The 27,802-nt window shown below is 44.1% G+C and overlaps 1 protein-coding gene across 1 annotated transcript in view; it reads right to left on the bottom strand.

The window, feature by feature from the left end:
• Window positions 1–27,802, bottom strand: part of LOC123991050 (transcriptional activator GLI3-like) — a 181,850-nt gene that overhangs the window by 27,791 nt on the left and 126,257 nt on the right. The window contains exons 5-6 of the mRNA XM_046292192.1: window positions 7,565–7,770; window positions 3,790–3,945 (exon numbers count right to left, since the gene is read on the bottom strand). Of these exons, the coding sequence (XP_046148148.1) occupies window positions 3,790–3,945; window positions 7,565–7,770 (362 nt within the window). The remainder of the gene's footprint in view (window positions 1–3,789; window positions 3,946–7,564; window positions 7,771–27,802) is intronic.

The following is a 27,802-nucleotide window of genomic DNA, read 5'->3' on the forward strand; positions in this document are numbered from 1 at the left end:
ACGGGACGGCTGGTTAGGTACAGCGTCATTAATTCACACGAACAGGACAGCGAGGGCCCAGACAGGCTGGACTAACTGGTGGCAGTAGAAAATAAACCAGGAGCCTGTAGCCCAAAAGCAAAACAACTCCTAACCCACACAGCTGAGTTAGGGACACTTGAGAAGACCCTGGCCCTCTCGCAGCACAGCACAACTCCACACAACTCCACACCCCTTCTCTCCCCCTCTCATTTCCTCCTCTCATATCCTACACGATCATCATAACCAGTAATATGAAAACTAAATAGGACACAGCTATACTGTCCCTCAACAGGACTGAATAAAATAAAATACATAGGGTTCGAGCAATAGGACGGGATGGGATCTTTTTTTTCTCCCCAATTTCATGGTATCCAATTGTTTAGTAGCTACTATCTTGTCTCATCGCTACAACTCCCGTACGGGCTCGGGAGAGACGAAGGTTGAAAGTCATGCGTCCTCCGATACACAACCCAACCAAGCCGCACTGCTTCTTAACACAGCGCGCATCCAACCCGGAAGCCAGCTGCACCAATGTGTCGGAGGAAACACCGTGCACCTGGCAACCTTGGTTAGCGTGCACTGCGCCCGGCCCGCCACAGGAGTCGCTGGTGCGCGATGAGTCAAGAATATCCCTACCGGCCAAGCCCTCCCTAACCCGGACGACGCTCGGCCAATTCTGCGTCGCCCCATGGACCTCCCGGTCGCGGCCGGTTGCAACAGAGCCTGGGCGCAAACCCAGAGTCTCTGGTGGCACAGCTGGCGCTGCAGTACAGCGCCCTTAACCACTGCGCCACCCGGGAGGCTGGATGGGATCTTTTGATCAGTAAAGCCTATATTTTCCTCAGGTAAAAAAACAAATGATTCTGATGGGAAAATAGCCAAATAGCTATTTATATAGCGCTACCTAAAAATAGCTAGCTAATAAGAATAAACATTACACAATAGGCCATTAAAGCCCCAAACAGCAAGGGCAGTGCTATTGTTTCATTAGTCTCTTTCCTAAGCTAATTACATTGGTGTGAATTAGACTGACTGAAACTATGCTTGCTACAATGCAACTAGACCACATTGACGACGCACTCCTTATGCCTTTTTTCTCCTCTAAAATCTATATATCACAAAGGAAGAGCTTTAATGTGTTAATTTTCCTGGCCTGCGTGTGAAACACATTGCTGAAACGCAATGAGTTACAGTGCCTTCCAAAAGTATTCATCCCCTTGAAGTTTTTCCTATTTGCTGCATTACAACCTGTAATTTCAATGTATTTTTATTTGGATTTCATGTAATGGACATACACAAAATAGTCCAATTTGGTGAAGTGAAATGAAAAAAAAGAACTTCTTTCCAACAATTCTAAAAATAAAAAAAACAGAAAAGTGGTGCGTGCAAATGGATTCCCCAAACAAAATCTGGTGCAACCACTTACCTTCAGAAGTCACATAATTAGTTAAATAGTCCACCTGTGTGCAATCTAAGTGTCACAAGATCTGTCACATGATCTCAGTATAAACTCAGCATAAAAAGAAACGTCCTCTCACCGTCAACTGCGTTTATTTTCAGCAAACTTAATGTGTGTAAATATTTGTATGAACATAACAATATTCAACAACTGAGACAAACTGCACAAGTTCCACAGACATGTTTTGGAGAGCACCAAGGAGCTCTCCAAAACGTTGTGGAGAGGTACAGATCAGGGTTGGGATATAAAAAATATCCAAAACGTTGTACATCAGATGGAGCACCATTAAATCCATTATTAAACATTTTAAAGAATATGGCACCACAACAAACCTGCCAAGAGAGGGCCACCCACCAAAACTCACAGATCAGACAAGGAGAGCATTAATCAGAGAGGCAACAAAGAGACCAAAGATAACCCTGAAGGAGCTGCAAAGCTCCACAGCAGAGATGGGAGTATCTGTCCATATGACCACTTTAAAACGTACACTCCACAGAGCTAGGCTTTATGGAAGAGCGGCCAGAAAAAAATAAGCAAACACGTTTGGTGTTCGAGACTCCCCAAACACATAGAAGAATGTATTATGGTCAGATGAGACTAAAATTGAGCTTTTTGGCCATCAAGGAAAATGATATGTCTGGCGCAAACCCAACACCTCCATCACCCCGAGAGCACCATCCCCACAGTGAAGCATGGTGGTGGCAGCATCATGCTGTGGGGATCTTTTTCATCGGCAGGGACTGGAAACTGGTTAGAATTGAAGGAATGATGGATGACGCTAAATACAGGGAAATTCTTAAAGGAAACCTGTTTCAGTCTTCCAGAGATTTGAGACTGGGATGGAGGTTCACCTTCCAGCAGGACAATGGCCCTAAGCATACTGCTAAAGCAACACTCGAGTGGTTTAAGGGGAAACACTTTAAATGTCTTGGAATGGCCTAGTCAAAGCCCAGACCTCAATCTAATTGAGAATCTGTGGTATGACTTATAATTGCTGTACTTCAGCGGAACACATCCAACTTGAAGGAGCTGGAGCAGTTTTGCCTTGAAGAATGGGCAAAAATCCCAGTGGCTTGATGTACCAAGCTTATAGAGACATACCCCAAGAGACCTGCAGCTGTAATTGCTGCAATAGGTTGCTCTACAAAGTATTGACTTTGGGGGTGGTGAATAGTTAGACACTTTCAAGTTTTCTGTTCTTTTGTCTTATTTCTTGTTTGTTTCACAATAAAAAAATATTTTGCATCTTCAAAGTGGTAGGCATGTTGTGTAAATCAAACAATACAACCCCCCCAAAAAAGCATTTTAATTGCAGATTGTAAGGCAACAAAATAGGAAAAATGCCAAGGGGGTGAATACTCTCGCAAGCCACTGTATTACCAGCAATGATCACAGCCGATTGTGAAGTAGTGAAGAGGTAGCATAGCCATGGCATCTTCTCCCATTTGAAACAGAGGCCCTAATTGTTTTGTTTCACTCTATTAATCTTAAGTGTTGATACAGAAGAAAGAATTTCTTCCTGGGATGATGAATGGTGGGACATTCCAATTCCCACTTAATAGCAATTAATTTTCAAATAGGCGTGCAAGTTTGGCTAGTTTTAATTAGTTTGTTCGGAGGAATGGGGGGAAGGATGAGGGGGGACTTCACCCCAGATTTCCATGAAAGCGGCGGCTGGCTGACTAAATACCTTCTCATCAAAGAGAGAGGGGTGAGGCTGTCCGACCTTCCCTAAGATTCAGTGTGATTTAATTTCCTATTTACACTTTAAAATAACTCATTAGCATAAGTCCTCTGCACAGGCAGGCCTGAGCCTGGCACATTAAGACAATGGCTCATTTAAATCATGTCAATTTAGAATCGCTAGCTAGTCCCTCCTCATTTGGTAGGATTGTTGTTTTGCTCCATGTAAAACAGATTGTTGTATGGTGCAGGGAAGTAATGTTGTAATCTATCTAGAATACTGCGTTTTTAAAACACAAATACAGACACCCCCACCCCCCCACATACAAACAAAGTAATGAAATAGTAATTTACAGTGTATCCCCTATATTCATTTAGCATATGATTGAATATATATATATATATATATATATATATATATATATATATATATATATATATATTGTATACTTCAGCAGAGACACACTTTGGAATGGATAGTTGTTGGCTCAATGACTGGAAGTCTATGGGAACCGCTAGAATGTCATTGCACTAATGCTAGTATCAACCCCCCACCACTGCTGAAAAGAATCATAGGGGAAACACTGAGTTTGCATCAGTCTTAAACCCAGTGCAGTCAGACTTACTCTCCATGGCCTGTAGATACTCCATGTGCAGGGTGCTGCTGGTTGCTCCGGCCGTGGAGGCCACAGAGGGTAGGAGGTCCGTGTACGGGCTACGGTGGCCTGCCAGGAGAGCCATCTGGTGGTAGTACTCTGCTGTGGTCAGGCCTGTGTGAAGGGCTAAGGAAGGTGTGAGGAGGGAGGAGGGGGGAGAGAGAAACAGAGAGAGACAGGAGAGAAACAGACAGGAGAGAAACAGAGAGAGACAGAGAGAAAGAGAGAAAGCGAGAGAGAAAGAGACAGAGAGAGAGAGACAGACAGAGACAGAAACAGAGAGAAAGAGAGAGACAGACAGAGAGACAGATACAGAGAGAGACAGAGAGAAAGAGAGAGACAGAGAGAGAAAGACAGAGAAAGAGAAAGAGACAGAGAGAGACAGAAGAGAGAGAGAGAGAGAGAGAGAGAGAGAGAGAGAGAGAGAGAGAGAGAGAGAGAGAGAGAGAGAGAGAGAGAGAGAGAGAGAGAGAGAGAGAGAGAGAGAGAGAGAGAGAGAGAGAATAAAAGACTGACACTGTGGTTTTGGATGCATATATGGAATCAGTTCAGCCCCACAAAGTGTTTTCTTCCCATTTTAAAGAAAGGAGAGAAGAAATAAATAAATAAAACGCAGGATGAAAAGATCTCCTCAGAAGGCCGGCCTGTATGCCTGGCAATATGCATCGCTGATTGGTTCAGAGAATGAAAGAAGAAATTTCCAAATTAATTTGATTTGGGTATTATGTCTTAAGTGGAGGGGGGAGTTTCTTAATTGTCTTTGTTGTTCCGCTTTAGCTTTACTTCTGCATTCAACCGTAATGTGCCTCATTCTCTATTTGTGCGAAGAAAGGACTTTGCGGAATTTCTAAATCAGAAATGCTGGCATGGGTAGCACCATCCTGGGGGCAAGGAGGGTGGGGAGCTTTCAGTGTGGCACTTGACATGGAAGAGAAGCAGCTCAATGTGCCTCAGGAGTTGGTGGTTGGTGGGCCACAGGGCCCTTCTTCAGAGCAACAATGGGATAAGAGAGGCAAGTAGTATATGACTGAACCACACCAGAGAAGAAGAGGAATATGAGAGGGTGAGAGAGAGTGATGGGGGCAGAGAAAGCAAGAGGTAGAGCCAGAGAGAGTGAGAATGCAAGGGAGGTATACTGTAGATTAAAAACAACGAGAGATAGGTGGTACTAAATCTCACCCGCTTCAAGTCTCCATACAATTCTGCTAACTAATTCATCATTGTTCAAATGTATTCCAGTAAAAAAAATCTGTGCAGACTGAAAAGGAAAAAAACTATAAGCCCAATGATATACTAACAACATAAAGGCTGATAGGTTAATTAACTATTTGATTGATGAAAATAGTAATTACTTGCCTCATTTCATAATTTAGCACATACTGTAATAGGTTGATGTATCACAGAAAGCGTTTTGATGTAAAGCAACGCAAGTAGAGAATTTCCTTTGTAAAAGACAACCTAGGACTAAAAAGATTGGTGTAATTCAAGTGCCCACTTCCTAAGGCACAGAGAGCAATGCATGTTGGGAGGAGCGGGAGGCGAGGACGAGAAGTTCCTGCATAGAGGAAGTTGCCCCTTCTATCCACCTCTTCACAAAGGCACTTGCGGACAAGGTATAGTACGAGACCAGTACAGCTCTAATAGGACCTCTAGCTGAGAGAGAGGTGAATGGAGGGACTTAGTTGGAGACCCTGTCTATGTCCCAAATGGCACCCTATTCCCTATATAGTGCATTACTTTTGACCCGAGTCTTACTGGTCAAAAGTATCGCACTATATAGGGAATAGGGTGCCATTTGGGACACAAGCTATCATATCATGGCTACAGCAACAAAGTAGTTACAGTTCCCATGACAGTTGCCAAACCGCCTGAACTGAACACCACAAAATATTTGTGTTTAGTTTAGTATTATAACAACGGCATAACAATGTGGTTGTATAAATCTGTTAAACTACCTCAAATGCAATCACCTCAACTTTTCCTTGAGCAGAATGGAAACCAGCCAGCCAAAGCTCAGTCCAGCTGTGATTACAAACAGCCCCTGGGAGGGGTGGGGAAGGCTAGCCTTATTCAGTAATTGAGCAAACGATAAACGGCTTCAATTAAAGGTCCAGGCCAGGAGGCCGGAGCAGAGCAGCAGTGCTCTTTAAAAGCAGCACACACACAAGACTGTATCTCCAGACCCATTGTAATTGATTAACCAGTCTGTCTCCATCACAGGAACCAAAACGCTCCCTGCAGGACAACGTGGCTGCATCCCAAATGAAACCCTTTCCCCTTTATAGTCCACTACTTTTGACCAGAGTAGAGCACTACATAGGGAATAGGGTGCCATTTGGGACACAACCCATAGCCCCCCCCCGCCCTTTAACCCTCCCTGGTCCTCCACCCTCCACCACCGACCCTGGCCTTGAACCTGAGCCTCCCTCTACGCCCGTCTGTCTATCTGTACTGTACGTGACCGCCACTCTATGATGCGTCCTCCAGAGGTCCACTGACATTATCCACAGATCAAAGAATAACCTCCCTCAAAAGCCTCCCTACACACACACACTCAGACATATACATGCGCAGTCACACATAAACACAGAAAGAGTCAGACACTGCACATGCTGCACACAGACTGAAAGAAAGTCACATGTGCACGTTCCAGACAGACACATGCACGCACAGACACACACAGTTCAAATAAATTAATGAGGTCACCTCTATCATTTTAAAAGTGTTACCTTTAAACTCAAGGTATTGTAACAGCTTTATTGTAAGTAAAGAATATGTCTTACGAGACTTGTAAAGCAATATCTGTCTATCCAACAACAAGAATTGTGAACCATACCAACACACAGTTCCAGTCAAAAGTTTGGACACACCTACTCATTCAAGGGTTTTTCTTTATTTGTACTAAATAGCCCACCCATTTTTACCTACCTCATCCCCATACTGTTTTTATTTATTTACTTTTCTGCTCTTTTGCACACCAATATCTATACCTGTACATGACCATCTGATCATTTATCACTCCAGTGTTAATCTGCAAAATTGTAATTATTCACCTACCTCCTCATGCCTTTTGCACACAATGTATATAGACTCCCCTTTTTTTTCCTACTGTGTTATTGACTCCATGTGTAACTCTGTGTTGTCTGTTCACACTGCTATGCTTTATCTTTGCCAGGTCGCAGTTGCAAATGAGAACTTGTTCTCAACTAGCCTACCTGGTTAAATAAAGGTGAAATAAATAAATATATATATATTTTTTAAAGACCTTTGTTTGACATGAAGCACTTCGTATTAGGGATCAAACCTAAAGAGATCATAAATGAACACTCTTATTACACTAGCTGAACATATTGGTCAACAACAAAGTACATTATTATTCTTCAAAATGGGGACTGAGGGGCCTTGAGAGAGAGGGAGCGCACATCTGTGTGATACAGCACAACTGCATTGTATTTACTACGGCTAACTAGCTCTGGGATTTATGCTCAAGTGAAAGACAGATTACAGAAGAGTATGTAGTACGTTTATCTTATTCAACTCCCTATTATGGGACTCCGTGTGCCTTAAAATAATACTTGACTGTATGGGGACTCATGAGAGGGCGAGTGCTTGTTCTGGGTCCCAAATAATAACCTATTTCCTATATAGTGCAATACTTTTGACCAGTAGTGCACTATATAGGAAATCAACAGACCCTGGTCAAAAGTAGTGCACTATATAGGGAATAGGGTGTGTGGGGACTTACCGTCTGCAGGGCTGAGGCCCCTGGCTGCAGAGATCATAGAAAGTGAGGGACTCGAGTGAAGTGAGCGGATATAGTCCATGTAGGGGTTGATGTAGGGATGTGGTGGGTTAAAGGGTGACTCGGCCCCCACGGAGGGGTTCCGGTGGGGCGAGATCCGGATGAGGGAGATGTCGGAGAACGCCGGACTGCCGGCCAGCGAAGGAGGCCTACACAGACAAATGGGGAGAAAAAAATAGAAGAAATAAGTACATACTGTATGTACAGTTGATCTAAGATCAGGTTCATTTCATGACAGAACCATTATATTTTAAAAGTGTTACCTTTAAACTCAAGGTATTGTAACAGCTTTATTGTAAGTAAAATAATATGTCTTACGAGACTTGTAAAGCAATATCTGTCTATCCCACAACAAGAATTGTGAACCATACCAACACACAGTACCAGTCAAAAGTTTGGACACACCTACTCATTCAAGGGTTTTTCTTTATTTGTACTATTTTCTACATTGTAGAACAATAATTAAGACATCACCACTATGAAATAACACATATGGCATCATGTATTAACCAAAAAAGTGTTAAACAAAATATATTCAAAATAGCCACCTTTTGCCTTGATGACAGCTTTGCACACGCTTGGCATTCTCTCAACCAGCTTCATGAGTTATTCACCTGGAATGGTGTGCCTTGTTAAATGTTAATTTGTGAAATTTCTTTCCAGAAACGGAAAAATTTGTAACAAGCATGATAACAAGCATATGGAATCATGTCGTGACCCCAAAAAATATTTGATATATTTTATGTTTCAGATTCTTCAAATAGCCACCCTTTGCCTTGATGACAGCTTTGCACACTCTTGGCATTCTCTGAACCAGCTTCATGAGGTGGAATTAATTTCAATTAACAGGTAGGCCTTAAAAGTTCATTTTTTGAATTTCTTTCCTTCATAATGCGTTTGAGCCAATCAGTTGTGTTGTGACAAGGTAGGGGTTCAGTCAAAACTGAACATTTCAAGAACTTTAATGACACTGGCTCTCATGAGGACCACCATAGAAATGGAAGACCCAGAGTTGCATCTGCTGCAGAGGATAAGTTCATTAGAGTTACCAGCCTCAGAAATTGCAGCCCATATAAACGCAGTCTCCTGCTCCTGAGACTGCATGAATCAGGCCTTCATGGTTGAATTTCTTCAAAGAAACCACAACTAAAGGACACCAATAATAAGACGAGAATTGCTTGGGCCAAGTAACACTAGCAACAGACATTAGACCGGTGGAAATCTGTTCTTTGGTCTGATGAGACCAAATTTGAGATTTTTGGTCCCAACTGCCTTGTCTTTCTGAGGCGGTTGTGTGGTTCCCACCGTGAAGCATAGAGGAGGAGGTGTGGCTGTTTGGGTGGGCTTTGCTGATGACACTGTCTGTGATGTATTTAGAATTCAAGGCACACTTAACCAGCATGGCTACCACAGCATTCTGCAGCGATACGGCATCCCATCTGGTTTGCGTTTAGTTGGACTATCATTTGTTTTCCAACAGGACAATGACCTAACACACCTCCAGGCTGTGTAAGGGCTATTTGACAAAGAAGGAGAGTGATGGAGTGCTGCATCAGATGACCTGGCCTCCACAATCCCCTGACCTCAACCCAATTGAGAAGGTTTGGGATAGGTTGGAACGCAGAGTGAAGGAAAAGCAGCCAACAAGTGATCAGCATATGTGGGATCTCCATCAAGACTGTTGGAAAAGCATTCCAGGTGAAGCTGGTTGAGAGAATGCCATGCGTGTGCAAAGCTGTCATCGAGGTAAAGGGAGGCTACTTTGAAGAATCTCAAATATAAAATATATTTTGATTTGTTTAACATTTTTTGGGGTCAATACATGATTCCATATGTGTAATTTCATAGTTTTGATGTCTTCACTACTTTTCTACAATGTAGAAAATAGTAAAAATAAAGAAAAACACTTGAATGAGAAGGTGTATCCAGACTTTTGACTTGTACTATCCAAAATCTCTGTTCTCGACACAGCAAATGTGTACATTAGAACCTCAACATCTAGCTCAGGACACTGAAGTGAAGATTCCACTAATACTGTTTCCCTTTTTAAAATTGGCTAAGAGGGCTTGAAAACTTCATAATGATGTTCTTGAAGAGAAAGACCCTCCCTGGAGGATGAGGAGAAATCCACATCAGCCTAGACATTAAGAGGCTGGGAGATTAGAGTGAATTAGACCCTCATCTCATCCACTGTGGCTCCTCATAGGACTGGCCTGTCACTATGGTCCCCAGGCGAGATGAGAAAAGAGTGTGGGAAGGGAGTGGGGGGTGTGGGGGGAGAGAGAGAGAGAGAGAGAACCATTATGAAGAAAAGAGAGTGAGTGAGTGAGCAAGTGAGTAGCAGAGAGAGAGAGGGAGAGAGAGAGAAAGAGAGTAGCAGAGAGAGAGAGGGAGAGAGAGAGAGAGAGAAAGAGAGAGAGAGAGAAAGAGAGAGAGAGAAAGAGAGAAAGAGAGAGAGAAAGAGAGAGAGAAAGAGAGAGAATAATCCATGTAAAGTGAAGGAGGAGCCTGGCTCAGAGTTTGGCTTCGAGTGACCTTGAGCGAGGCCAGGGGACCGGAACAGCCCAATTACACCCTTGGACCCTGTCCCCAAGTCCCCTACCGGCCCCCACCAAGCCCCTCTCGTACCCTCACGTCCTTCCCCATCACAACCCCCTAATGAAAGAGCTCAGGCCAATAATGAACGCTGAGGAGCGGAAATACTGGAGCACACACACACACACTCAGACAGTCACACACACACACAAACCCTCTTCTACCTCTTACTTTTCAACAAGCTTGCGCCAAATAACCCACAAGGCCTACTATGAGGTGAATTTTAAGCACTCTTTTTCCTTCTGTTTGAGTGCATGACAACATAGTCTCTGTGATGCTGTAGCAGGTATGTATATGGAGTGCTCTTGTCTTCTCAAGAGGAGTCATCTCTATTAAGGAAACAATACAAAGGAAGCTGATTGAAGTAAAGGTTGGAGGTTGGGAAAGAGGATTTTGGAGGGGGGGAAGCTCATAAATTGTTTAGTGTGGGAGTACAACCTAAGATGTTTCTGGACTAGCTGGACACTTTAGGGAATTTCTCTTTGGGAGTCCCAAAAGAAGTACACTATATGGGGAATAGGGTGCCATTTGGGACACAGACAGAGTAGCCTTGAGAACCAATGATTAGAGAGTGAATTAAGGTAAATGAAACTGATGACTGATACCAGTGTTATCATGTTGACTATGACACTACCTCCATCCCCTAGCAGTGGTTCTGCACGTCTCCTATCCTCTGAGTCACGAGACAACTTCTCTGAGTAAACACGTGTGCACGTGTGTGTGTGTGTGTGTGTGTGTGTGTGTGTGTGTGTGTGTGTGTGTGTGTGTGTGTGTGTGTGTGTGTGTGTGTGTGTGTGTGTGTGTGTGTGTGTGTGTGTGTGTGTGTGTGTGTGTGTGTGTGTGTGTGTGTGTGTGTGTGTGTGTGTGTGTGTGTGTGTGTGTGTGTGTACAAGGGCAGAAGATAAGGCACCCACAGGCCACCATAGTACGCCTCATTTACACAGATCAACACAGCTGCTGAGTGAAACTCACTTTGATGTCACTGTCACATGGTGACCATTACACAAACAGACCTGAGGAGAACAACTATCAGATTAATAACAACAACAACAAAAACATTTTAAGTGAGAAGTAGGGATTGGTCTGAAGCTGAAAAGAAAAGTAATTCACCTGAGCACCACTATGCCTATTCCACCCATGCTCTACCAAGGTTGTCCAGCACACAGCTTTGACCTACTACAGAAGCTATGTTGGTATTGTACTTCAAACCATGTGTAGGCAGGTTGTTGAGGATTCAAACCATCTTAAACAGCCTATTTCATACCATGCAGGAGTTCATTAGAGGAGCTGCTCCCACAAATAAGTGATTTGTACCGCATACACGTTAAAGCATTGGATTCTTCACAAACCCACTAATCCCATTCCACTACCGTCTCAAGCTTTTTTAATTATATGAAAGCAAGCTTTGCTTTTATGCTTACAAGACCATTATGCCTGATTGAACGAGCTGTTTTGTCTTGTCGCAATGTAGTGCCTTCCTGTAGTTCCTTAAACCTTTATTTTAGCAATACATGTCATTGAGAAGAAATAAAACGTTGGTCAGTAGGTGCCCAACATAACAGGTGTTGGTGTGTTGGACACAGTCACTCATATACACTGAGTATACAAAACATTCAGAACACCTGCTCTTTCCATGACATAGATTAACCAGGCGAATCCAGGGTTTTTCACACTTAACAGTTACCCGTTTGCATCAAGAATGGTCAACCACCCAAAGGACATTCAGCCAACTTGACACAACTGTGGGAAGCATTGGAGTCAACATGGGTCAGCATCCCTGTGGAACGCTTTTGACACCCTGTTGAGTCAATGCCCCGACAAATTATGGCTGTTCTGAAGGCAAAAGGCAAGTTGCTACTCAATATTGGGAAGGTGTTCCTAATGTTTGGTATACACTTCAATCAGTCCAGATGAAGGGGAAAAGACGGATTTTCAAGCCTTGAGACAATTGAAACATGGATTGTGTATGTGTGCCATTCGGAGGGTGAATGGGCAAGACAAAAGACTTAAATGCCTTTGAACGTATGGTAGTAGGTGCTACGTGCACCAGTTTGAGTGTGTCTGCAACTCTGCTGGGTTTTTCACGCTTTCCACCACCCACATCCAACCAACATGACACAACTGTGCAGAGTTGTAACCTACGTCCAGGGCACAGTTGCAACGTTTCCTAGGTTTTGCAAACTTCTACCGCTGTTTAATTCGGGGTTACAGCACCCTGACGGCCCCCCTCTCAGCACTCACCTCCCCCAAAGTACCGTTCACATTGTCTCCAGCTGTCGACAAAGCCTTTGTGGAGCTGAAGCATCTGTTCATAACAGCACCCATTCTCATCCATCCGGACCCGTCCATCCGGACCCGTCAACCATAAATTTGTGGTTGAGGTTGATGCTTCTGATGTTGGAGTGGGGGCCATCCTGTCCCAGGGATCTGCCCAGGACCAAAAGCTTCACCCCAGTGCCTTCCTGTCCCCATCGTCTCAATCCTGCAGAGAATAGCTACGACGTAGGCAACCGAGAACTCCTGGCGGTTAAGATGGCGTTGGAAGAGTGGAGGCACTGACTGGAAGGAGCAGAACAGACATTCTTGGTCTGGACCAACCATAAAAATGTGGAATATCTCCGTACAGCCAAGCGTCTTAACTCCAGGCAGGCCCGGTGAGCTCTCTTGTTTACTAGATTCAACTTCACCATTTCTTCCCACCCAGGGTCCAAAAGCCGGATGCTCTCTCCCGCCTATACAGTTCCTCTGCCACACCCTCGGTCTCCGAAACCATTCTCCCTACCTCATGCCTTGCAGCCACAGTGGGTTGGGGTATTGAGACCCTGGTTGGCAAGGCACAACGCTCCCAGCCTGGACCTGAAGGGGGCATAGCTAACCGGCTGTTTGTCCCTAACTCAGTCCGGTCCCAGGTCCTGGAATGGGCTCATTCCTCCAAGCTAACCTGTCATCCAGGTTCCCGCCGTACCCGAGCATTCCACAGACAATGTTTCTGGTGGCACACAATGGTTCCTGATGTCTCTGCCTTCGTCGCCCCATGCATGGTGTGCGCACAGAACAAGACTCCACGGCAATCTCCTTCTGGCCTTCTTCAGCCACTACGGGTCCCTCATCGTCCCTGGTCCCATATCTCTCTGGACTTTGTCACTGGGCTTCCCCCGTCTGATGGCAACACCGTCATTCTTACAGTAGTGGATCGGTTCTCTAAGGCCGCTCCTTTCATCCCTCTTCCCAAATCTTCCCTTTCCCATCTTAACGGCCCAGCTCATGGTGTAGCACGTCTTCCGGACCCATGGACTCCCAGTGGATATGGTTTCCGACCAGGGTCCTCAATTCTCATCTTAGTTTTGGAAGGCATTCTGCACCCTTATTGGGGTGTCAGCCAGCCAATCCTCCGGATTCCATCCCCAATCGAACGGCCAGTCAGAGCGCGCTAACCCGGACCTGGAGACCACCCTAAGATGCCTGGTCTCAACCAATCCCACTACCTGGAGCAGTCAACTGGTCTGGGTGGAGTATGCCCAGAACACCCTTCCCTGTTCTGCCACGGGACTCTCCCCTTTTGAGTACTCCATGGGATATCAGTCTCCTCTCTTCCCAGAACAAGAACTGGAAGTCAACGTACCCTCGGCCCAGATGTTCGTCCGCCGCTGTCGACGTACCAGGAGAAGAGCTCGGGTAGCACTTCTCAAGACCAACTCCAGGTATCGTCAACAAGCGGACCGCCGCTGGACTCCAGCTCCCCGCTATCGCATTGGGCAGAGTGTATAGCTTTCTACACGGGACCTACCTAGTCTCGCAAACTGTCCCCCCGTTTCATTGTTCCATTTCCCATCTCAAGAGTCCTTAGTTCCACTGTTGTCTGTCTCTTGTTACCCCGTTCCCACCGTATTCACCCTACTTTCCATGTGTCTAAGATTAAGCCTGTGTCTCACTGTTCCTTGTCTTCTGTTCCCAGACCCACCCACCCTCCCCATGTCATTGACGGCCATCCGGCATACACGGTAAAACGCCATGTTCGCCGTGTTCGACCACGTTTCCAGTCCTGGTTGACTGGGAGAGTTACGGCCCGGAGGAGACATCCTGGATCCAGCCCTCATCACTTCCACCGCCGACACCCCGGTCAACCAGGTATGCGCCCAGGTAGGATGCCAGGTGGCTCCCCTAGGGGAGGGGGCTACTGTCACACCCTGATCTTTTTCACCTTGTGATTGTCTCCACTGTTTTCTGGATTCCTGCCTGCCTGACCATTCTGCCTACCCTGACCTTGAGCCTGCCTGCCATTCTGTACCTCTGGAACTCTGAACTGGTTTTGACCTTTTGCCTGTCCACAACCATTCTCTTGCCTACCCCTTTTGGATTGTTAATAAACATCTTGGACTCTAACCATCTGCCTCCTGTGTCTGCATCTGGGTCTCGCCTTGTGCCCTTACAGATCCTGGATTTCTTGACAGGCCGCCCCTAAGGGGTGAGAGTAGGCAACAACACATTCGCCACGCTGACCCTCAACACAGAGGTCCCTCAGGAGTGTGTGCCTAGTTTCCTCCTGTTTCCCTGTTCACCCACGACTGAATGGCCATGCACAACTCCAATGCCATCAATAACGACGTTGGTAGTCCTGATCACCGACGACGATGAAAAGCCTATAGGGACGAGGTCAGTGACCTGGCAGCGTGGTGCCAGGATAACAACATTTCCCTCAATATCAGCAAGAGAAAGGATCTTACTGTGGACTACAGGAAACGGAGGGCCGAACACGCCCCGTCCACATCGACGGGGCTGTAGCGGAGTGGGTCGAGAGCTTCAAGATCCTCACTAAGGATTTGACATTGTCCACACACACCAACACAGCTGTGAAGAAGGCTCGACAACGCCTCTTCCCCCTCAGGAGGCTGGAAAGATTTGGCATGGGCCCTCAGAAGTTCTACAGTTGCACCATTGAGAGCATCTTGACTGGCTGCATCCTGGCTGCATCCCCGCTTGGTATGGCAACTGCTTGGCATCTACCTGCAAGGCGCTACAGAGGGTAGTGCGTAAGGCCCAGTACATCACTGGGGCCGAGCTCCCTGCCATCCAAGACCTCAATACCAGGCAGTGTCAGAGGAAGGCCCTAAAAATGATCAAAGACTAGCCACCCAAGTCATTGACTATTCTCTCTGCTACCACAAGGCAAACGATACCGATGCCTCAAGTCTGGAACCAACAGGACCCTGAACAGCTTCTACCCCCGAACAATAAGAGTGCTAGTTAGCCGAATAGCTACCCGGACTATCTGCATTGACCCCCCCCCCCCCCCCTTTGAACTAACACTTTTGACGCATCACATACTTTGTGGCTAATGCTTATTACACTGAACAAAAATATAAACGCAACCTGCAACATTTTCAAAGATTTTACGGAGTTACAGTTCCTATAAGGAAATCAGTCAATTGAAATGAATAAATTAGGCACTAATCTATGGATTTCACATGACTAGGAATACAGATATTCATCTGTTGATACCTTACAAATAAGGTAGGGGTGAGGATCAGAAAACCAGTCAGTATCTGGTGTGACCACCATTTGAAGAGCACACTTCTCCAGTGTGCCAGTGGTCATCGGTGGTGAGCAGTTGCCCACTGAAGTCGGTTACAACGCCAAACTGCAGTCAGGTCAACACCCTGGTGAGGACGATAAGCATGAGATGAGCTTCCCTGAGACAGTTTCTAACAGTTTGTGCAGAAATTCTTTGGTTGTGCAAGCCCTGAGTTTCATCAGTTCTCAGAGTCGCTGGTTTCAGACAATTCCGCACTTTACACCTACTTATATGTATCTACCTCAAATAACTCATACCCCTGCTGTAATGAACACGAGGGGAGACAGAGAGCTGGTTCAAGCGCAGGGCGCAGCAGGTGTTTATTGCAAAGGACCACAGGAGGAGGCAGGTAGCTGGGTCCAGGAGCAGGCAGAAGGTCATTCAAAGGGGGTCCCAAAGGGCAACAGTACAGGTAGGGAAAAGACTAGTAACTTAGTCCGGGAGATCAGGCAATAGGTAGATAACAGGAAATCCGATAGGCTAAAGTACAGGCAGGGAATAGGAGAAAGGAGTCGTTAGTGAGGCAGGATTTTAAAAAATTATCTACATGAGTAAATCACAGGAAACCCAGCACTCTGAAAGCTGTGTCACAAAACAAACAATACCTCACAGTGATGGGGTGCAAAGAACTGAACTAAATAGTGTGTGATAATGACATACAGGTGTGTGAACAGGTGAATTGAGTTGATTGGGATCTGGAGAGTGAGCTGCGTTCAGGAGATCTACGTGTTTGAGGGTGTGAGTTGGAAGCAGACGCTACACCTGCACATCGACTCGGTACTGGTACCCAGTGTATATAGCCAAGCCATTCATTATTATTTATTCCTCTTATTATTGTCTTTCTATTATAATTATCTCTGCATTGGAGGGAAAGGCCTGTAAAGGAAGCATTTCATTGTTATTCTACACCTGTTGTTTATGAAGCATTTGATTTGATTTACAGCTAAAGCCAAGATGCAAATCAGGGGCAGAGTAGTGACAGGAAGGGGGTGATTTGTGATTCAGCCAGAGTGTGAATAGGGCTCCCCCCTCTTGCCTCATGAATGACGTCATCACTGGTTAAAGAGAGAGTGCGCTCTTTTATAAAATAAGATACTTCTATGCAAATGTTGTTTATCAGTACAGTAAAATCTGTCCCAAATGGAAGGGAAACAGATTGTGATCTGTAGCCCCATGAAATGAGCCAAAACAAGCTCAATAACTCAATGCTTGCACATACTCCAAATTAATATGAATTCACCTGTACTGTGAATGAACCTAGGCTATATCTTGATTTAGCCAGTTTATCAAGAGAGATTTATCATTCAAATAAATGATTACCATTATGTTGTTATGTAGTTATATTGGTAAGAACAAAATCAAATTGATTGTATGATTGTATAATTAATGAATACATGGCTGTCTGTGAAAAATGTTGACGTAAGAACATTCAAATGTAATGATACTGAACTCGGTTTCAAAGTCAAAATTCTGGTATCGTGACAACACTATATTCCATTTAGGACTCTGGTAGAAAAAAAAGTAGTGGCCTTTTTAGGGAATAAGGTGTCATTTGGAATGTATTTAGAGAGTCCAGAGGCTCGCTAACTACCATTACAAAGACACAGTACAGAACCATGGTCACTTTAGCTCCCAACACTTCCTACACCCTCCATCCATCCTTCCATCCACCAGAAGAAATGTGAAGAGAGAGAGAGAGGTGGGTTAGCTTCTTGTGCTCCCAGACCGGATGAGAGAAGAGAGGAGCAGAGATCAGTCAGGTGTCAGAGGCCTCTCCTGGCCCGGGTTGACAGCGTTTCCCCTCCCCTGATTCCTCCATCCCTCCTTCCCCGCCAGCCCTCCCTGCCACGGCTCTGAAAGTCTAAACCAGAGGGGAAGAGAGGGGGCTCCTGACAGTGGAAATAGCAGACGCTTTAAAGCTCCAACCCTTGCACTGTGATCAAAGAGGCCATGGCTACACAGAGTCTGAACGAGCCCAGACACTGAGCAGAGAGAGAGGAGAGTGAGAAGGAGAGACAAGAAGGGAAAGGGAGAGAGACAAAAGGGAGAGAGACAAGGAGGGAGAGGGAGAGAGACAAGAAGGGAGAGAGAGACAAGAAGGCAGAGGGAGAGAGACAAGTAGGGAGAGGGGGAGAGGCAAGGAGGGATATGGAGAGAGACAAGGGAGAGAGACAAGAAGGGAGAGAGACAAGAAGGGAGAGTGAGAGAGACAAGGAGGGAGAGAGACAAGGAGGGAGAGGGACAAGGAGGGAGAGGGGGAGAGGCAAGGAGGGAGATAGACAAGAAGGGAGAGGAGAGAGACAAGAAGGGAGAGGGACAAGGAGGGAGAGGGGAAGGCAAGAAGGGAGAGGGAGAGAGACAAGAAGGGAGAGAGACAAGGGGGGAGAGGGACAAGGAGGGAGAGGGGAAGAGGCAAGGAGGGAGATGGAGAGAAACAAGAAGGGAGAGAGACAAGAAGGGAGAAAAACAAGAAGGGAGAGAGACAAGAAGGGAGAGAAACAAGGAGGGAGAGGGACAAGGAGGGAGAGGGGAAGAGGCAAGGAGGGAGATGGAGAGAGACAAGAAGGGAGAGGGAGAGAGACAAAAAGGGAGCGAGACAAGGAGGGAGAGGGACAAGGAGGGAGAGGGAGAGAGAGAGAGACAAAAGGGAGAGAGACAAGGAGGGAGAGGGGGAGACACAGGAATGAGAGAGAGCAGGTCTCCATGAGCCTTCACTACTGAGAGAAAGTGTGTGTTTGTGGTCTGAATATAAAAGAGAAATCGCCAGAGAGTGCCTGTGTGCGCACATATGGAAAGCAAAGGGAAACAGTTTGCTTGAGTATATGATAACTTCTGGAAGGTCCTTTGGGAGCTACTGAAAGCAAGAAATCATAATCAGAAGTCAAGCCAGTAATAACATTGTTGTGTGTGGCTGCATGGTTTAAATAAAGCAGCAGTAGGTATTAGGAATTGTGCACATTTACAGTAAGAGTAACGTTTACAGTAAGAGTAACATTTACAGTAAGAGTAAAAGTAAACCTGGTTTGAAATATATGTATTGGTTTATTGGCTTATGTAAGGAAGGGTTCATGTGTGGTTTAGACAATCTAATGATTTCAAAGACAAAGCAATATAATTTGAGTGTACTTGTAACTCTAAGGGACATCTATAAACACTAAATAAACCCTAAACCTTCATGTTGTGTTTGTCTCCTGCCACCGCAGTGAAGAAACCATCTGCCACACCCTGATCTGTTTCACCTGTCGTTGTGATTGTCTCTACCCCCCTCCAGGTGTCGCCCATCTTCCCCATTATCTCCTGTTTATACCTGTGTTCTCTGTTTGTCTATTGCCAGTTTGTCTTGTTTGTCAAGTCAACCAGCATTTTGGGTCTCAGCTCCTGCTGTTTCCAGTCTCTCTTTTTCTTGCCCTCCTGGTTTTGACCCTTGGCTGTTCTGACTCTGAGTACACCTACCTGCCCCTGACCCTGAGCCTGCCCGCCTTCCGGTACCATTGCCCCACCTCTGGTTTACTTATCCCTGCCTGCCTTGATCTATTTCCTTCCCCTGTTGGATTATTAAATCATTGTTAATTTGACATTGTCTGCATCTGGGTCTTAACTTCATACCTTTAGAACAGGGTTTTGGGGGGGATTTTCGTTTTTGGTCAAAAAAGATCACCAGGAATTCAGCTAAAAATAGAAAAATGTGATCATGTCTCAATGTAATTAAGGTATGAAATTATTGAGTTTAGTTGTGGTCAATTTTCAGTGTACAAATTATTATATTTATGTTCCAGCCCCCCGACTATCCGCTCCGACCAAAATTGGGCCACGGCTGAATCTTGTTGTCTACCCCTGCTTTAGAATGTCTCTCAGACACCCCAACTGAACTTCCTCATTCCTGATGAGTTGGACCGTCTCCTCTCCACCCTGCCTGAACAATAACCCTGCATATGTGTACTTGTGTTTAGGGGCACCTATGGGGTTGCCAATCGTGCCGGGGTCTAACTATGCCCACCTGGCGCTAAGAAGGGGGGCTGGGAGTTCTGTGACCCCTTACATCAAAGGGTTGGCTGGGGGGGAGTTCTATTCATGGTCACATCGACAAGGAGGAATCACTCTCTATGGTATAGATAGTTCTGGGCGTGTGCAAGGATGTTCTATATATTTTACACGTTACTGTTGTCTATCACTGGACACAGGAAGCTGTGTGGAGATGAGGGTGAGCGCTCGATATCTCTCTCTCACAAGCAGACACACACACACACACATCGTTGTCTTGCTAGGAGAATGCACATCTCAGCAGGCACGTACGATACTCCATGCTATGACGAAGATAACAGGTGTTGTTCAACAGGAGGCAAGGACTGTGACAGGCTCAAGTCATAACAACCGGGCCCAGGTGTCAGACACACACACGTACATAAACTCAAAGAAAAATGCACGCAAACACACAAGTAAACACACTCCTGTGAACTCGGCGCTCCGACAATGTGAAGTCACAAACCTGTGAGAGCAGTGTCAGTGAGATGAACAACCCATGGGTCATACTCAGTGTTTCACATTTCACTGGTTATACACTGAGTGTACAAAGCATTAATAACACGTAATCATTAGGGAGGAGATGCAAACCCAACGTTAGATCAGTGTCTACATACTTACTGTACTGTGTGACCTTGGAAATGACCGTGGAGTAAAATGGCAGGCAAGGTCAACTTGTAGTACCATACACTTTTCAGCTGTCTTTAAAAGCCCCTATAGCACTGTTCCAAATTATGGCAAAACACTATTACCATGAATGAGTGTATGAGCCTTTTTAAGGAAACATTTATGTTTCAGCTTGCTTCTCTGCAGGCTTTTCACAGGCTGTTTGGAAAACCATTTCCACACCGTATTTAAACTTATTTTCAGCCATCGAAATAAGGATGTCTACCGAAGTAAATCAACAAAGTGTTCACAAAAAAAATGAAACATGAAAGTGAAATCATACAAAATGAGCCTGCCTTTTTTCATGTAATTTCAAGTGGGCTTGGAAGTTCAGGCAACAAACATGAGACCAATGTCCATTTTTATGCTCCTCTTTCGTACTTTACGGTTCATTGCGGTTCGATAAATGTGCTCCAAGTAACACGGAAGTATCCACTCTCTTTCATTTCACTTTTCCAAAAAGTCACACTAGGTTGCTCTCGTTCAAAGTGAGAGTCACAGTAAATACAGGTGGACTTAATCTTTTTCACAGGGTTTGTTTGAGTTCCTCTGGCATGCCCCAGGTTACAGAGAGGAGAATAGGGGACTCCTGGGTGTTGAAAGAAAACAGCTTCAGAATGAGGAGAGCAAGTACATCTATCGCCAGCACATCCTCTCAGAGAATGTCTCCATAGCCCCAAACGCACGTACGCAGCACGTACGCAGCACGTACGCAACACGTACGCAGCACGTACGCAGCACGTACGCAGCACGTACGCAGCACGTACGCAGCACGTACGCAGCACACACACACACACACACACACACACACACACACACACACACACACACACACACACACACACACACACACACACACACACACACACACACACACACACACACACACACACACACACACACACACACACACACACACACACACACACACACACACAGGTATCCTCTATGCCCCATAGCCTCACTAACCCTTCTAGCCTGTAATGAGTTGTGGTGTTGGGGTTGGAGCCAGTCGGTTGGGGAGTGTGTGTGTATGTGCATGCGTGTGTATGTGTATATCCCATCCTAAGTGAGAGAGGAGAGGGGATCCAGAGGTGAACGTAGCCCAGGGCTGATAAGGCAGCGGTGTATCAGTGTACTGGCTAGAGAGAGAGCTCCGTGAACCACCTCAATTCACTCTGTCACAGTGGGCCTCATGAAATGAACCACTGCACAGACGGACTCAAGCAAATCACAAACAAAACACACAGCGACCAAGAAGGAGAGTCCCGCTGCTGGAGAGGGCTAATCCTTCAGACAGAAAGCGAGAGAAAGAGAGGACAGGGAGATAGACAAAAGAGGAAAAAGAAAGAGGATTTATCAGGTTAAAGGCTGAGTGCAGTCAAAAATGTGAAATTCTCTGTGTTTTACATACAGTGCCTTCAGAAAGTAGTCAAACCTCTGGACTTTCCCACGTTTTGTTGTGTTAAAGCCTGAATTTAAAATGTATTAAATTTAAAATGTTGGCCATTGGCCTACACGCAATATCCCATAACGTCAAAGTGGAATATATTTTTTTTTATGAATTAAAAATGAGAAGCTGAAATGTCTTGAGTCAATAAGTATTAAAACATGATCAAAATAATCATGTAACAGACACATAATAAGTTGCATGGACTACTTCTGTGAGCAATAATAGTGATGAACATGATTTTTGAATAACTGCCTCATCTCTGTACCCCACACATACAATTATCTGTACAACCACAAAGACCAGGGAGGATTTCCATTGCCTCACACAAAGAAGGGCACCTATTGGTAGATGGGTAAAAAAAAGCAGATCTTGAATAAGGAGGCTTGTACAGAATAAAAATATTCAAAAACATGAACTTTTTGTCCTGAATGCAAAGTGTTATGTTTGGGGCAAATCCAATACAACACATTACTGAGTACCAGTTTCCATATTTTCAAGCATAGTGGTGGCTGCATGTTTATGGGTACGCTTGAAATTGATTGTTATGGACTGAAAAGTTTTCCAGCAAGACAATAACCTAAAACATAATACCACATCTACACTAGAGTTGGTTACCAAGATGACAGTGAATGATCCTGAGTGACCGAGTTACAGTTTTGACTTAAATCTGCTTGAAAATCTATAGCAAGACTTGAAAATGTTGGTCTAGCAATGATCAACAACCAATATGACAGAGCTTGAAGAATTTTGAAAATCCATGTGTGAAGCTCTTCGACTTACCCAGAAAGACTCACTGCCAAAGATGATTCTACGATGTATTGACTCAGGGGTGTGAATACTTATGTAAATGAGATCTTTCTTTTAATACATTTTCTAAATGTTCTAAAAACATGCTTTCACTTTGTCATTATGGGGTATTATTGTGTGTAGATGGGTAAGAGAAAATATATTTAATCAATTTTGAATTCAGGCTGTAACACAACAAAATGTGAAATAAGTCAAGGGGTATGAATACTTTCTGAAGGCACTGTATATTTCCACACTAAGAGGTTGGAATAATACTGTGAAATTGTGAAAATTATGGTAATGCCCTTTTAGTGTAAGAGCTGTTTGAAAAGGCAGTACATTAGTTAATTGACCAATAAGAAAGAGTTCCAAACCTCTCTGCCAATAACAGCTAAATTTCAGTTTTCCCTTCCCACTCAGACCACTCCTAGACAGTCTTAGCAAATTTCTTGCTTGAGAAATTGCTCTATTTTCATTGAAATCAATCACAGTAAGGTACTTAATTGTTACCCATAAATGATTTGATAGTGAGATTTTTTTTTAAATGTCTGCATTGGGCCTTTAGAAAAACATAATTGTCCTCTTCAAGCACTGAAAAAAGAAATCCATCAAATGTTTTCTAATATATACTCCTGTTAGAGGAGAAAGAGAGAGGGGGAAGGAAAAGAAAGCAAAGACTAGTTAGAGGAGGCAGGCAGGCGGCAGGGGCAGGTGGGAAAGTCAACACACACAGCCTACTTTATTCTTACCATTTCATCCATCTTGCTGGAGTTGTACTAATAAAATGTCAAGTGGAGTTGCCTGATATTTAATCATGAACGGGCTGAGCTGCATAGTGGTACCCAGCCCCAGCACCACCGACCCCGCAGCTCTGGCCCCAGCCCAGGCCACAGCCCCGGCCCTTGACCTTATCAGGGTCTATGTTGGTTAAGTACAGGGGCGGCGGAGGATTCCTGAGCCTCATCAGGAAGAAAGACGTTTCACACACATACACAATCTCACCCACTACAGTAAGGCGCACACATAGCACATATAGCACATCACTAACATCAAAAGGTTCTCTATAAATGATATATTGTCTTCAGAGTGGTTTGGTGCATTAAATCGAGTTATTAGAGTATGACATAGATAGAGATAAGAGAAAGTGTTCCACCGGGATTCTGGCTATGACTGTGCTTCCCACATTTGTGTCAAGTTTGTTAGATGTCCTTTGGGTAGTGGACCATTCTTGATACACACAGGAAACTGTTAAGAGTGAAAAATCCAGCAGTGTTGCGGTTCTTGACACAAACCGGTGCGCCTGGCACATACTGCCATGCCCCGTTCAAAGGCACCCCATTTAAATATTTTGTCTTGCCCATTCAACCTCTGAATGGCACACGCACACAATCCATGTCTCAATTGTCTCAAGGCTTAAAAATCCGTCTTTAACCGGTCTCCTCCCCTTCATCTACACTGTGACATCAATAAGGGATCAGAGCTTTCACCTGGATTCATCTGATCAGTCTATGTCATGGAAATAGCAGGTGGTTCTTAATGTTTTGTATACTCACTGTATATCCAAATTTGTCTGAACTTTCCAGTCTTCCAGTCCAATTTAATTCAACTTGCATCACTCATTTATTAAAAGCGATCTCTTTTGGACACACAAAATGCGACCTACTGACAAATACACACAGACAGAGCAGCACCAAATGCTAGTTGCGTTCCTTTTAACAGTTCCGGCACCCCGCAGCTGTGTGCAGGACTGTGCCACTCCCGCTGGACGATGCGTGCAGAGAGATACTTGACACGCTGACCCCTCTTCTGAGAGAGTGAGGTATCATGGAAGATGAAGACAGCAGAGATGGGCTCTGTCTGTTGCTCATTCCAAACCGTTAAGGTCCAAACCACAGTCTGAGAGATGAAAACATTCTTCTCACACATGAATAATGGACTTCAGATTTTGATTGGATAAGAGATAACACAGTGCTCAAAGAATATAGTAGCCATATGTGAGTGTGATTAATATCCTTGGTGGAGGAGGTGAAGGAAGAAGAAGAATTACAAAATGCCACGATAGCTCATAAGAGAGAATGAGAATGTATAAAGGGCAAAACCAGGAGGAGTGAAAAGGAGAGAAGGAGAGGTAGAGTCAGTGCAGGAGAGGAGGTAATGATCTCATTTCCTTCACCGTTAAAGCTGTCAATGGCCTTCAGAACAGTTTAACAAATGTTAAACAAATGTTTTTTTTTTAAATCGACAACATGTGGTAATATTATACATTGTTACCTTTATGTTTCCCCACATTTAATTAAAGCTCGACGAGGGGAGAGATGGAGGGAGTGGACAGAGGGGGAAAAGAAAGTATTTCTAGCAAAAAAGCAGGCCGAATTTACGACCCTGTTCCCTAGATCTCGTTACTTGCTGTAACTGGCCCCCAGAGTGAATTCCCAGGGCCCCGAGCCCAAGTCGGAATAATGGAAAGTCAACATTTTCTACACTTTCTTCTGACGGCCCACCGGGATGGTTCTGCCTGCCTCCACAAAGCAAGGGTCTGAGTCCCAACACTGACTACATACTGCATTCTCTCTTCAATCACATTATTTTGACTCTTTTGACTTTAAAGTGGCAATCTGTACATCTGTACATATTTTTTTGCACTTTTAAATGAATTAAATATGGCCCTATAGCCATGAATTCTGATTAGAATCCCAGACTGCCCCTTTAACCTAACAACAATTATTAACTAAATAGTAGGTTAGTATGCCGACAGACATGATATAATTATATTTGTTGTGTTTTCTCAAATACAGAACTCTGTATAGCAATATCTATTTTCCAGTTTTCTTTTTACAAATGCATGTTACTATATATATATATATATATTTTTTTTTTAAATGAAAATAATATTCTAAGATGAAAAAAACATCAAGAAACAAACACACACATGAACCTACAGGCCAGTAGAAAGGTGGGAGGGGCCTTTACAAAGCCAATTAAGCGAAGGCACTGATGTGACAGCTGGCCCCTCCCACAAACCCATTACCCTCTTCATCAACAGACAGGCCTCTGGGAATGTATTCATAAAGCATTTCAAAGTAGCAGTGCAGTTTAGGATCAGGTCCTCCCTGTCCATATAACCATATTCCTTATGATCTAAAAGGCAGAACTGATCCTAGATCAGCATACCTACTCTGAGACGTTTATTAATGAATATGGGCCCTGGAATTCTGGGATATACTGAAGTCTTGCTTACCAACAGCATTACCATAATCAATATTTAATATTAAAGTCAATTAGCCAACATTTGTAATGTCAATAATGTTGGTAAATGCAATTTAAAATGTTAAAACAGAGGGCCTGTAAAAGGTTTAGAGCATTTGTATAAAACACTGTGATAATGGTGACTTGGGAATCATTTAAATGTCAATTCAAATCATAATAATTCATCACTTTCATCATTGACATTTATTTTATAGCATATAAACGGTTCATATACTTAGGTTATACAGTTACAATTGTATCTGCATTTTATTTTCTGAATCTTTATTTGGAAGACAAATCTAAACATGAAAAGCATTACTCAACAAACCCTTCTTAATATGTGAAATGATGAGTGATGTAATGACATGGCTGTCGAATCTTCCCATTATTGAATTGACAGTTGAGCACAAGGCTTTGTTAACCTTAGGCAGATTGAACACACACACAAAAACACACACAGGCCCGCACGCACACACGCGCATACACGCACGCACACATACACACAGTGACAGGCTGACTGACACACACAGCTAGCTGTTAGCACCTGTCTGTTATCTCCTCTCCTCCAGACTTTCTCTTCCATTGTGCAACATGGGCGAGCTACAAATTGAGATCTCAAATATAAACAGGAGGGCAATAGATTTCTGTACAGAAAATCAAGTGTACTACTGTGTTACATGTGGAAATTCAAAAGGCCACTAGTAGATAGATAGATATTATTATTGTAGTCAAATAAATCATTTGCTGTAATAGTCTTAAATTAATTAAACCTACAAAAGATCAAAGGAAATGTACGGCGAAATGACTGACTGGGTTATTCATTTGACCCATATTGTTACTACTCAATAAAAATGTGAATCACCAGTGCCACATTCTCATTTCTTTTGGTACATTTACAAATGAATGAAAGGGGCATTTCAACAGCTGTTGAGCTGGGTTGAAACAAACATATATGACATCAAATCAAATCTAACAACAATGTCGTACACAGTACAACCAACTATTGCAATTAAAATGGTTATGTAGCTGTGAGTTTAGTGTGAATAAATACCCTTGATTCTTAAAACACAGTTTCAGCAGCAACATACATGTAATAACCAGCAGAAAAAAAAAGAAAAAAAAAATATTAAAAAACAAATGCAAAATTGTCCACAACCGTGCACGTGTAAAAACCATAGTAATAGAATCACTAAAATATATTTATATGGTAGTAACAGCAGCTCTTAGGTAGAATTTAGCAACATGTCTAAACAGGTTTCCTTGGGTATTCAACTGTAAACCAGAGCAGGGCTTGTCACATGTCTACTCTACCAAAGACTTAATTTTTTCTAAACCTGCAGTATCCATCAACCACAAAATGCACAGGTGCCTTGAAAATATCCCGCTTCATCGCACAGTCATTGGGGGGAAAAAAGAAGACACCATCCATTTAGGTTTTCAAAACTGGTGTATTACAACAAAAATGATATAACTTCAAACTGCCCACAATTATGCTTATAGGCATTTATCTCATTTTCTCTCTAGATCCTGAAATTACTTGAGAAAAAAAAGAGAGGGAGAGATACTTTACCCCCGCCTCTCGCGCCCACAGAGTGGCACGCAACTTTCTTTTTCTTCCCTTTTTTTTCTCCAGTGGAAATTGAAGGGGCTTTATGTGAAATAAGGCTAAAGCCAGCCACTCCATATCAAGCAACGCAGCGCGAAAATGACTGTGGCCATGATAAGACTGCCAGATAGAGTGGGAGAGGAGAGAGAGGAGAGAAGAGAGGGGAGAGGAACCTGAGAGGAGGGGGGGAAACGAAAAGGAAGTGACTCTACTCAATTATACTGCAAAATTGGTATG

This window comes from Oncorhynchus gorbuscha, linkage group LG12 (genome assembly GCF_021184085.1).
Source record: "Oncorhynchus gorbuscha isolate QuinsamMale2020 ecotype Even-year linkage group LG12, OgorEven_v1.0, whole genome shotgun sequence".
NCBI lineage: Eukaryota > Metazoa > Chordata > Actinopteri > Salmoniformes > Salmonidae > Oncorhynchus > Oncorhynchus gorbuscha.